At 58.3% G+C, this 12,617-nt stretch overlaps 1 protein-coding gene across 1 annotated transcript; it reads right to left on the reverse strand.

The window, feature by feature from the left end:
* Nucleotides 1-4,336: 4,336 nt before the first annotated feature.
* On the reverse strand, nucleotides 4,337-7,353 carry MAFB (MAF bZIP transcription factor B). The gene has a single exon (XM_043479632.1). The coding sequence runs from the start codon at nucleotides 7,350-7,352 to the stop codon at nucleotides 6,381-6,383; it is 972 nt and encodes a 323-aa protein (XP_043335567.1). The 5' UTR covers nucleotide 7,353; the 3' UTR covers nucleotides 4,337-6,380.
* Nucleotides 7,354-12,617: the final 5,264 nt, after the last annotated feature.

Here is a 12,617-nt window from a genome sequence, read left to right on the forward strand (position 1 = left end):
AGCTCCAAAATGGACACCGTCTAGCTTCCCATCCTTGTCTAATTACTGTAGAAAATGCAAGCCCTGATAAAGGGCCCCGAGCTCCAAAATATGAAAGCACAACAATATAAATACTGAGTTTGTGGACTTCAGCTCTCTCTTCTCACAGCAACTGGCTTCTTCCAAAAGTTGCAGGCCTCCTCCCCCTGCCCCTGCGGTGGCCCCTCCAGTCTAAAGGATATCATCCTTTATTTATTTTTTTTTTTTTTTTGATACCAACAAAAAGGAATGTGTAATGAGCGGCTGCTATTTCACATGAAAGTAACTTCACAGACAAAGAATGCAGAGAGGCAGCTAAAACTGAGTCTGCTTCAGAACAAATCCTTATTAATAATGTAGCTGCTTTTCCAAATTGGAGTGGCAACTTCTCTCGTATATTTAATTCCCTCCAAGTGAGAACAGTGAGCTCTGATTTTCTTATCTAAATGCATCTTTTAAGCTAATACGTGGAGGACAAGGGGTAAGGGTACAAGATATTAAGAACACATGTAAGGCACGGAAATGCATGTACTACACGGTGAAGGCCTGCAGGGACCAGAGAATGGGGGTTCCCCGGGTGAAAGGGGTGCTCTCCAGGGTCTGAGCACCTTGCTCCCAGGGGCAGGAATTGGAGAAAGGATGAAATTCCAGGAGCGGTAGCATCTGCCTTCCCCAACAGGAGGCTAGTCCTCTGAGTCTGTAAGTACCAGCTGCTTCCAAGAACGGGGTACACCCTGAACGCAGGACTCTCCCTTCACCGCAAGCTGGCACATCTCCCCCAAGTATTGTGCTGGGCATAAACTCGGGAGCAGCTTGTCTACCCAGGCTGAATTCTTCCAAGAGAGCTGCCGCCTGCTGCAAAAAAACACTGTGATTTTTTTTTTTAAACGCGATGCGCCATGTGAGGACTTTTATTTTGGTGGGGGGAGGAGGAGCAGCACAAACCTCTAATCCTCCCTTCCTTACATAACAAATCCAAACACTGCTATCTCAGGGCTGCGAGGCCAGGCCAGCGGACAGCGGGCTGCAGAGGGAAGGGTTACGCAAGATGCCAGTTCTGGGTTTTCCTTTCCGAAAACAGAAGGGCTCAGAAGCGGGTTTTGCATCTGAAAGCCTGCAAGGGAACTAGTCAAATCTCTCAACCCAGCTGTTTTCTCGGGGGCCAGAGAGAAAGAACTTGAGGAGTGGGCTTGAGTGGCTGTGGATTTTGCAGGGTGTGGCAGAAGCCGCCTCTCTAGGTCACAGAAAAAAAAAAAAAGCAAAATGACCATGCTGGGGGACCTGGTGTGGTTCTTGGCAGCTGGCATTGGGAGGCCCCCCAGGGTAGGGCACAGCCAGAGTGGGTGGGGAACAGCTGGGCACCTCTGACAGGGAAGGGGGTTGTCCTGGCACAGTAATGCCCAGAGACCCTGGACTGACTGGAGGAAGCCTGGCTGTGCTGCAAAGAAGGGTCTGGGCTTAGGGTCCAGCCCCAGCTCCCCAGGGACCCCCTTTCACCACCACCACCACCACCAGCGGGCACCTCGCTCTAGATCCATCTTCAGCCACCAGCCCAGCCTCTGGGAAAGATGGGGAGGGGAAGGGCCGGGTAGCGGGATCAGGCAGGCGGGAGCCAGAGCAGCTGGCCGGCGCTCCAGGCGCTGTGCGGAGGCTTCGCGGATGCCAGGCTCTGGCCTCCACTCCTCCCCGCACTTACCGGGCACCTCGGAGCCCGCTCCTAACGCTCTTCTCTGCCAGGCTGCGTCGGGATAAAAGGCAGGGGGAGCGGCGGGAGAAAGAAAAGGAGCGGGGAGAGGAAACGGAGAGAGAAAGTTTTCTGAGATGATGATTTCCGCAGGAAGGGCTGAGGAAAGGAACATGGCAAAGAAAGTCAGGACGCAGGAGGCTGTCGGGGAGAGCCGGTGCGGGGAGGACCCCCGGAAGCCGCCGGGCGCCTTGCCCCGATCGGCCTCTCGGAAGGTGGCGGCGGCGGCTGGTCCAACGAGCACAGCCTCCCGCGAACCCGCGAGATTCGGGGGTCGCAAGAGGGGACCTGCACGCCCGACGCGCCCGACCCGCCCGGGGCCTCCCCCAGCCCGGGGCGCGGGCTGCAGCGGAGCCACAGTCGCGGGGCCCCCGTGTCTGTCTCGGCGTGTGTCCCCAAAGGCTGGCGCCAGCTGTCTGCGTGAAACCCGTGCTGGCGTGGAGGACTCCCGGCGTGGGGAAGATTTTTTTTTCCCCCTCCCGGGTCTCGGAGGGTCGCGAGGAGCCCGCGGGCGGCGGGGAGTGGTGGGAACCGCAAGGAGCCGCCGGGGAGGGACGTCGGGAACCGGTCGTTTTCCCCGAGCATCTGGGCGCAGGGTCTGCGTCGAGGCGGCTGGCCGGGACTTGCCTGCTAGACGAGCCCGTCCTGGAGGCTCCCGAGGTCCCGGGCTCCTCCGGCGCGCTGCCCGCGCTGCCGGGCTTTAGCCTGCGTGCGCCCGTGCGGGCAGGTGCTCCAATGACGGGGCGCAGGGAGTTATGTCTGCGATGGCATCAGTGTGGATGCGAGATGGGGATGTCTGTGTATCTGTGTGTCAATGTGTCACTAGGACTGTGTCGTGGGACTGTCAGCTTCTCAGAGACGCACTTGGCCACTCTACACCGGCCTGAGCCACCGCGTTGTTCTGGAGGCACTGTGATGACATCGGTCGCTGGGTTGTGTCTCTGTGCTCTGGGGAAAGAAAACCGGTGCTTTGGAGTTTGCGATCCTCCCCAGGCCCCGAGGCTTTTCTGGCAGAGTCCAGGTGACTCTGGAGGTGGAGGGTGCCAGTTCTGCTTGGGAGGATTCCAAAGAGAGTCGAGTCTCCACCCACGGAGTCCTGAGGATCCCCCCTGGTCCCACAGGGATGCCCTTGCTGGTTTCTTCCAGAACTCCACCTGCCAGACCTTTCTTTGCCCTAAAGGGGATACGCTTGTCCAAGTGGGGCACACTGTTATTCTATGTATGTGCACTTGTGCACGCAGTTACCCAACTAATCATAGCCCCTTGCTCCTTCTGCTGAGCGCACACAGGCAGTCACCCCACTGCCAGACTTCCATTCTCCCCTCAGCCAAAGCCTTCCCTGCCATATAACTCTTTGGGTTGGTGAAATGAACTGGGCCTTAGAATTAATTTGAGCCAGCATCTTCGACTTCTCTCCTACTAAACAACACCACAGCACTGCTAAATGTAAATTACTGCTGGCATTTCTATCCTTACTATAGGGATTTTCCCCTTTCTTATACCCTGGCCACCAATCCCAGGTCTCCAAGGACTAGGCCAAAACCTATTCCCTGGTAGTTTCACCCTCCCCTTTCCTCTCCTTGGCTCTTTCCAGCTCTAGTCCCTGGCTGGGGTTCTACCTTCTGGGATTCCTGCATCTCCCCCATTCAAGTACTGAAGCTCCACCTTAGGACCCAAGACTGGAAGGCTGAGTCTCCCGAATTGCAGATACTGTGTCTAAGGAGATCAGAAATCCCTTGGAATCTGCTGTTGCCAAAGCAGCAGAGAATTCTTCTGGAGGTGGTGGGAGGGTGGTGGTTCCTACCCAGAATTATAGATGGGGTTCTAAGAGGGCTGAGAGGGGCTTGGGACAACCTAGGCAGGTGACCTTGCCTTCTCTAAGAGTCTGGATAAGGACAGGTTCCGGGACCACCTCCCAGTCATGGACTTATGGTCAGAGCTGCTGGCCTAGAATGGCCCCAACCCCTGGTTTAGGGAGTCATTGAAATTCTGGTTCGATCCTTCTGGGGGCTGACCACTCCAGGCCCAAGTGGCAGCAAACAGGTTTGCTGTCTGAAAGGTCTTCCACCCCAAGACCTCGTATTAGATGCCACTTGCTTCCACAGGCCCTGCGGGGAGAAGGGGCTGGGCCTCCACTCAGAGCAGGCATTCCAGGGCAATTCTGGTTGCTCCCAGCAGATGCACCAGGCTGGACACGGCAGGGCCGGTGAGCCTGACTGCCAGAAATACCCTGTTTCCCCATCAGGGTGACAACTCCCAGCTTCCTGGTTTTGGCCAACCTCAGAGCCAGCAGGCTAGCAAACCAATCGTGGTGCCCAAGTCTGAAAGCTCCACCAAAGTGGCATGTGCCCCCTCTCTGCTCACGAACACCGGCTCCTGACCGGTGTCTGTACCTAGGGTGAGAAGCAGAAAACACATTTAAGGCTCAGATACACACACACTCACCACACACTCAACGGAGAGGCCTGCCCAGACTTGGGCTATTTCTCCACCAGCCACGGGAGGGGTGAGAGTACCCTCAAATTGGGCTGACTCTTGAAGAGGCAAGAGAAGAAAAGTCAGGCGAACGCAGAATCCTCTAAATAAACACCATTTCCATGGTTTTAATAAGCAAAATAGGAAACCATTTTAATAACCAAAAAACAGAAACCAGTCTGAATAAAACTACAATAGACTAGGTTTTAATATTTTCATATCATAAGCAGGGTTTGAAATTGATCCCTTATTGTACATGAAATAAAAACAATTTCTGTTGTGGCAAATTTGATTTCAACACAGTTGAATCTGTAAAAACCGAAGCTCGTTTCCAATGCAGGACAAATATCCACAATATTTAAAACTGCAAGCACCATGCGGTTTATACAATCTTGTTATCACTGTTAATTTATCAACTAATACAAACTCAAAAATGCATCCGGCCAGCAGCGCCAGCAATTTCAAATGAGAACTAAAAAATACGCTTTCATTTTGGTATTTTTGTCAGTGCAACTTAAATCCTCTTACTGACCTGCAGGGGAGAAAAAAAGTAATAATAAAGAAAAACACCCAGATCTTCCCTATAACTACTATACAACTGAAGGGGTGGGGGAGGGGGTAACACCACCAATAACTCGCCCGCCATCTCAAAAGCAGGGAAAGAAAACACACATAACATATAGCTCTACAGAACGCACTTGAAAGTTGCAAAATGTCTTGCCAATGTTGGGGTTTCTGGTATTTTCTGAGTGTGGTGGTTGGTTCAACATAAGTTGGGCTGTTGGGGGTGGTGAAGCCGACAGCCCTAGGAGCTCTTTGGCCCCAGCAATTAGTGCCAGCGCCAGCCTGGAGGGTTTCGTGGGGACCCTGGGAGTGATTCTGGTTGTAATAAAAAGCAAACAAGACCTGTTTTCCTTTCTTTTCTTGTTAGGGGTGTCAATTGAGCCCTAAAACCAGCTGACAGGAGGACCTGGGTGTGAAACTCTGCACACGCTGGTACTCAGCAGTTGCCCTGCCCTGGTACTCAGGAGCTGGGACCCCAGTCCTCTTTCTCCCACCAAAAACAAAATTGAAAACTAAAACAAACGATGAGGAAGAGAGGACTAAAGGGGGTGGGGGAGAGGGAGAAAACATGCAACTTCCAGGGGTGCCCCAAGACAAAGTTGTTTTCTGATGCAAATACCTAGAACTTGTTTTTTTTTTTTTTTTTTTACTTACAAAAGAAAAAAAAAGCCATAATAATAAACCCAAACAAAGACACTCCACTTGCTGCCGCGTTCTCTAAGCGATTTGGCGGGGCGGGTATTTACAAGCCGACAGCCGATAGACTGCAACCGGACAAGCGGCCGCCCGCCGGAGTTTCCGAACTGCGATCCTTCTCACCCAAAGAAAACAAGGGGGTTATGATCCATGATCAACAACATGCTAAAGTTAAACAAGAAAAATGGTACAAAATAGAAATTATTACCATACATGTCCAGCATGCAGGATTAATATTTTTAATGCAGATTTTCGTATTTTTTTTCTATATAATCGAGCAGGCAATAAAATTGATGAGATTTGCGCGCAGAACGTCCTAACTGAGGCCCGCGTCTCGGGGCTGAAAGCCAGTGTTCTCCGGACCCTGGAAAAGACAGGTCCGCCTCTGTCCTTCCTTCGCTCAGCCTCGCCTCGCGCCTGCCGGAACGGGCCGCCAGGGTCCCTTCTCCTTTCCTCTCCTCGCTGCTCTGTTGCTGGGCTGGATTACGCTCCGGACTGCGAGGCAGCTGCCCCGGCTTAACGCGCAAAAGTTCAGGAAGCCAGGAGTCTCCAGACGGCCTTGGCGACTCCTCGCGACTATGCCTTGCCGCCCTCCAGCCTGGAGAAAAGTTGCTCTGGGACTTCCCACCCCCCCTCGCCTCTCTCTGGCTCTGCTCGAGTCTAGGAGGCGGCGCTGGCGCGCGCCGCGCTCGCCTTGGCCAAGGTCCCCTGCCTGCCCGCGCGCCCTCCCGTCGCCCGCGTCCCGCGCGCCCTTCCTCCCTCCAGTCGAACAGGTCAAGGCTGGGGCCGAGGCAGGGACAGGGTCCGGGGGAGTCCGGGGCTTGGGATACGGGACGGGGGAGTCCGGGCCGGGGCAAGGGCGGGGGCCGGGAGCGGCCACGACTCACAGAAAGAACTCGGGAGAGGAGGGGCTGTCGCTGGTGGAGCCCGCCTCCCTGAAGCCGGAGTTGGCGAGTTTCTCGCACTTGACCTTGTAGGCGTCTCTTTCGCGGGCCAGCCGGGACACCTCCTGCTTAAGCTGCTCCACCTGCTGAATGAGCTGCGTCTTCTCATTCTCCAGGTGGTGTTTCTGCTGGACGCGTTTATACCTGCACGACTGGGCGTAGCCCCGGTTCTTCAGGGTCCGCCGCTTCTGCTTCAGGCGGATCACCTCGTCCTTGGTGAAGCCCCGCAGGTGGCGATTCAGCTCGCGCACGGACATGGACACGAGCTGGTCGTCGGAGAAGCGGTCCTCCACGCTGCCGCTACCACCAGCCGCCGTCGCCGCGGCCGCCGCGTGCGGGCCAGGCCCGGGGTGGCTGGTGGGCAGCTGCTGCGCGGGACTGGCCGCGCTGGACGGCGGCGGCGACGCTTGGTGGTGGTGGTGATGATGCGGGTGCGCGTGCGGGCCCAGCTCTTCGTGAGCCACTCCGGGGCCGGGGTAAGCGTGGTGCGGATGTGGGTGGTGGTGGTGATGGTGATGGTGCGCGCCGCGGAAGCCGTCGAAGCTCTGCAACGGCTGGGGCACCGGGTGCGAGCCTATGAGCGCCTCCACCGCGTCCTCGGGCGTCAGGTTGAGCGCCTCGGGGTTCATCTGCTGGTAGTTGCTCGCCATCCAGTACAGGTCCTCCAGGTGAGTCTTCTGTTCTGTGGGGCTGAAGCTGGGCGACGAGGGCACCGAGCTGCACGGCGTGCTGAGCGGCGTGGACGACACCGAGCCGGCTGGCTGCAGGCGCGTGCAGGGCCGGCCCGGGCGCTCCGCGCGCCCCAGCGGCTCCTTCTTTACGTCGAACTTGAGCAGGTCGAAGTCGTTCACGTACTCCATGGCCAGCGGGCTGGTGGGCAGCTCGGGCCCCATGCTCAGCTCCGCGGCCATCGCTGACGCGAGGCGCAGCCGCCGCCGCCGCCCGGGAAACTTTGCGGCCGGCCGGGACGCGCCGAGCCGGGAGCGGGGGCGAAGAGCGGCGAGCCCGGGAGGCGAGGAGCCGAGGGCGCAGCGGGCCGGGGCCGCCGGCCAAGCCTTTGTCTGGGGACGCGGCGGCGCGCCGGAGAGTCCCAAGCCTGCCTGCGCCGCCCCAGAGCTCGGGGCTGTGGCCGCGCCGGGGCCGGGCCGGGCCGGGAGTGGGTGGAGAAGCGAGCGGGGCGCGCGGCCGGGCGGAGGGGAGGCGCCGGGCAAGCGCCCGCCGCTCGCTCTCTAGCTCTCTTGCTCTGGGGCTCTCTGGATCGCAGCCGCTCGCAGCCCGGCGGTGCAGCTGTGCGGGATCCGGCGCCGCTGCTGCCTTTTATCGCCTCCCTGATGTCACCGGGGCGCGGGGGCCCGGGCAGCCCGGCGCGCTGGCCAATGGCTGCACGGGCCCCGCGGCCGGGCGGCGCAGGGCGGGGCGCGCCTGACAGCTCCTCCGCCCCCCGAGTCAGCTGACTGGCGGCGCGAGCAGCCGGAGAGCCGCCGAGGCCTGGCGGAGGGCTGAAGCCGAGAGGGACCGCCGGCCCGGGCCCAGCCCCCACCCCACCCCCTCGGTGTCCCGGCCCCGCCCGCTCGCCTTCCGTGCGCGCCCCCTCCGCGCCCCAAGCAGGGCCGCCGCCTCCACCCCTTCGTTCGCGAGCTCTCCTCCCTCTTTACCCTTGGTTCCCCCAACCCGTGTCCCCCAAGCCCCAGAGGTTCAGAATGAGCGCCGGGACGACACCTCTCGAGTCCATTGTTCCCAAGCGTCCCCTGCTCGGTGGGAGATGCTCCGTGTGCCGCGCGGCCGCGTGTGTGCAGTGCGTGGCTGTGTTTCTGCAGGTCTGCGCATATTTGTGTGTTGGGGGGGCGGGGTCGGGACTCCAAGAGTTGTGTTCAAATCCAACTCAGTCTCAGGGGACCCTCCTCGAGGCCAAGCGGGAGCCGTCCCCCTCCTGGCGGGTGCGGCGGCCGAGTCCCGAGATCGGCCTCGGTTCCCCGCACACCCCACCCACAAATGCACGAGATGAAGGGAGCAGGAGAAGAACTGGTCCAAAGGTTCCGAAGCCCTCTCCCCAGCCAAACGCGGAGAATCCACTGAGTTCTCCGTGCCTGGGCACTGAGGCCAGTGCAGGACGGTGCTCCGGGTGGCTCCCGGCTGCTGGGAAACCGGCCCTGTTTTTGTTTGAACGTTTTGTAACGATTAAGCAGATCCCGGCGTCAGCCGGAGGAGAGGCTCAAACAGGCATAAAGTGCGACTCCAAGTGGCCACTGTGCGCAAAGACGCGCCGAATCGCGGGGCCCGCAGCGGAAAGGCTCGGCTGACCACTCGGACCCAGCTGGGTCTTCCCAACCCGCCCAACCCAAAGCGGCCCGGAACGTAGTCTGTGTGCACCGGAGCCCAAGACAGTTTCTTCTAGAGCCACGCACAGGTTCTCAGTTCGGTCCTCAGACTCAGCCCCGAGTTCCGCGCTGATTTCACTCCATGAAACTCCGCGCTCTGGCTCCGGGGGTCGGGGGTCGGAGGAGCAGGGAGGGATGCCTGGAGGCGGCTCCTTGCAAGGGAAGGTCCTAGGCCGAATTCGACGGATGACCGAAAGCGGAAACGCCACTGCGAGGGGCCCCAGGGTTGTCCGATGAGAAACCAACCCCGAGCGCAGACGGAGACCCCTGAGCGCACCGCACTGAAGCATCCATACCGTGCCTGGGCGCTGCGCACCTTCTCTGTCGGGTACAGGGTGGCCCGAAATATGAGCTCTGGAGACCCCGGCCCGGGCGCAGAAGCCGGATAAATCGCAAATTCGCTGTAACCGGAGACACGACCCGCCTCCGGCGTCGCCTTCTGCTCTTCGGCTTTGCGAGAGCGCAGCGAAAGGCAGGAGAAGCGCGCACTGGGTGAGTGTGTCCCGGCCGCCGCCAATGCAGGACCCCCCCGCCCCCCGCAAGACCGACGCCACGCGTAGGGTCAGGTGGGCACGCTCATGCGGCGGCGGCCAGATGTGGTTTTTTAAGTGTGAGAAGGTAAAATATTTGCCTCCAGTTAATTTTGAAAACTCTGTTCTCTTGTGCCCACGGTAAGACTGGAGTGAGGTGTGACCCTCGCCGCCTATGTTTAATAAAATTAATATATTTGAACAAAGACTGGGACTGCAAGGTTTGGATCAGCAGCTGTAATGCTGGAAGAGCCGGTCTTCAGTCCTCTGCGCGAAGCGTGCTCTCCGCAGAAACGTTTAGGCTGTTTCCCAGGAGAGTCCGGGCCGTGCCGCCGCCCCGCCCCTGCTCGAAGCTGGGCCCTCCGGACACGCACCCTGCGGGTCCCTGCCTCGTTCTCCGGCAGCCAGAGCGCACTCAGATCACGGCTGTGCAGGGGGACTGTTCGAGGCTACACTGGGTCGGCCTTCTCGGATCTAAGCAGACTATGGCTCAGGCTCCTGGCGGCCAGAGCCGGACCCACGCACGGGGCTCTCCCGGGGACAGTGAATCCTATCCTTCAGCTCCCTCCTTCGCGCGGACACTCTGGCCTTCTTCGAGAGCACTGAGGCTGCCCGGCCGGTCTGGGCCCTCCTGGTGGACCCTCGGGTCTGTCTGACCCTCACTGTCGAAGACCCAACCTGAGCTTCAGGAGTGTGCCACGTCGAGGCCCGAGGATTCCTTCCGCCCCAGCCCTCTGGGTTCTAGCCTCCTGCTCGCTTGCGGGCGTCCTGCCGCGCTCTACAAGCGTCTAGAACTCGGACTTTGTCCGGGCGTCGCGTTCCTCTTTGTCCCTGAGCCTCTGTTTGCCGTTTCGGTCCCTCCCTTCCCCTGGGCTCTGGCTTAGCTGCCTCGGTACAGTTTCAGATCCACCTTCCCCAATAGCCAGTCCCTCCTCTATCCACCCTGCACCCAACCACCTCCACCAAAAACTGGGAAACTGGATAAAAGTGAAGCAGACCAGCGTGTTACTCCGGAGTGAAAGCCAATGCAGAGCAGCCGACCTCACGGGGCGGCCCGGCCTCCCCACTCTGGCTCCTGCTGCACTTTGCGGTGGGGTCGCTGCGCCCCAAACCCAGATGGCGTCCTTCCCCTGCCAGCCAACGCGGGGGCCTCCTCTCCGAGCCCGGGGAGCGGGTTGGAGGGCGGGGAGAGGGGCGCTGTAAGGATCAGCGCGCGGAGATCCCCATCAACACGTACCAGGAGGCTACACTCCATCCCTGAAAGATGAGTGGGATAGGGAGTGAGGAGAAGAAAGAAATAAAAGAGAAGGGTTGGTGGGACTAGTGGGGAGTCCAGGAGGAGACGTGAAGGGAAGGAGGCCAGGAGACACAGGAGCAGTGCGCCCGCTGAGCCCAAGCCTCCTTTGAAGGAAAGCCAAGCAGGACTGGTGGCGGCCAGAGACCTCTTCTCAACAGTTTGCTGTCTCTAACCCCGCAAACTATAATTTGAAGTTTTCACCCCTTCTCTCTACCCACCGCAGGTGGGGTCAGAAGCGATGCGTTCTGAGCGAACCACCTTGGGATTCTTCAGCTTACAGACGGTGAGCAAGGAGGCTGTGCCCCTCCGAGCCACAGCGGAGCCTCCGGGCTCCGGAGTGGGGACGGACGAAAAAGTTATTCCTTAAGGGAACTGCATGTCCACCTCCTTCTGCCGGGTCCCAGGTTCTCGGCGCGGCTCCCTCCGCCCCTCCCCAACCCACCGGCTAACCCGAGAGTGGCCCGCGCGCTCTCCGGTGCACGTCCAACCCAGCGCGGCACTCCCCGCAGCGGAGTTCAGCCCCAGCGTGCACCGTACACTCGTCGTTTCCAGAGGGCTGCAGGTGTTTGGTGTGGGAGTGGGCGTCTCTGTGCGTGCGTGGGTGCAGTGGGAGGCGGTGCGGGAGGGGTGTGTGTGTGTGTGTGTGTGTGTGTGTGTGTGTGTGTGTGTGTGTTGGGTAGGGAAGCCCGGCACAGGGAATGCTTCGAATCACGGAACCGGCAACTCTCCGCCTCAGTGCCAAGAAGGTTGCAAGACGGTACTATCCCGGGTCGCCAATCGGAAGCCAGTGTTTCCAAGGGCCCCAGGGTGCGTTGTGCCCGGGAGGTACTTGAGTCAGGGGATCCCCCAGGAGTCTGCCTTCTGCGTTTGCATCACCCTGATATCGGATCACCTGTCTCCTCTAAGGAGCCCTGAAATGTCCGCTACGTTTTGCGAGGCCCACTGGGGAGAGGAGATTCCTTCGCTGTTACTCGCTCTGAGTTACCTGAGGTCTTCAGCTTCCAAGAAGAGGCAGCAGATAATGCTCCCTTCCTCTCCCTCTTTCCCAAAGGCAGCTGTCAGTTCCACTGTTCCCTGCTGCACACAGTGGCCATCGAATTCCAACCCCATGCTTCCTAAAAGGCATTCTTGGGTTTCTGGGTCTCGGTGGCCTTATCCATCCGAAGGACTCAGTGGGTTCCAATAAGAAGTCAGAGTTACCCCAACTCTGCAGAGCCTTTTCCCAGCTTCCTTCCCTAGGGTCAGGGACCCCCCACTCCCCCACAACCCAGACTCACGCTGGGAATGGAAATGTATCATTTAAACTGTTTTACCTGCTTCTTTTTACTTCGTTTTAATGTGAATTCCAGAAAATTTTAAATTACACACGTGGCTTATATTCTCTTCTCGTTGGACAGCACGTGTTAGACGACCATTGGGCGGTATGGCTTCCAGTGTGTGCTGAGTTGCTCAGTGATGTCTGACTCTTTGCAGCTCCTTGGACTGTAGCCCACCAGGCTCTTCTGTCCATGGGATTTTTCAGGCAAGAACATTGGAGTGGGTTGCCATTTTCTCTTCCAGGGGATCTTCCCAACCCAGGGATCAAACCCACGTCTCCTGTGTCTCCTGCATTGCAGGCAGGTATTTTTACCCACTGAGCCATCAGGGAAGCCCTGCTAGCTTCCAATATAGATGGGATATTTAATAACAATATCCATACCCACCTGTACAGAGATTCTGAAAGCCTTTATCTTTCACTTTTTCCTTAGTCCTCACCACTCTATAAGGTAGGTAGGCAGGTAGGTAAATAAAGATGTATAGCAGTGTCCAAAGAGTTTTAGCAACTCATTCAGTCCCCACAACTGCCCTTGGAGATGGGGAGAATTATCACCACCCTACACAAAGAAGGAAGCTCAGAAAGGTAAGTGGTTTCTTTAGCAACACAGTGGTGATCAATTGGAGCTTCATGCCCTAAGCCCAGTACCCTGAATA

Source organism: Cervus canadensis, chromosome 10, assembly GCF_019320065.1.
Source record: "Cervus canadensis isolate Bull #8, Minnesota chromosome 10, ASM1932006v1, whole genome shotgun sequence".
Classification (NCBI taxonomy): domain Eukaryota; kingdom Metazoa; phylum Chordata; class Mammalia; order Artiodactyla; family Cervidae; genus Cervus; species Cervus canadensis.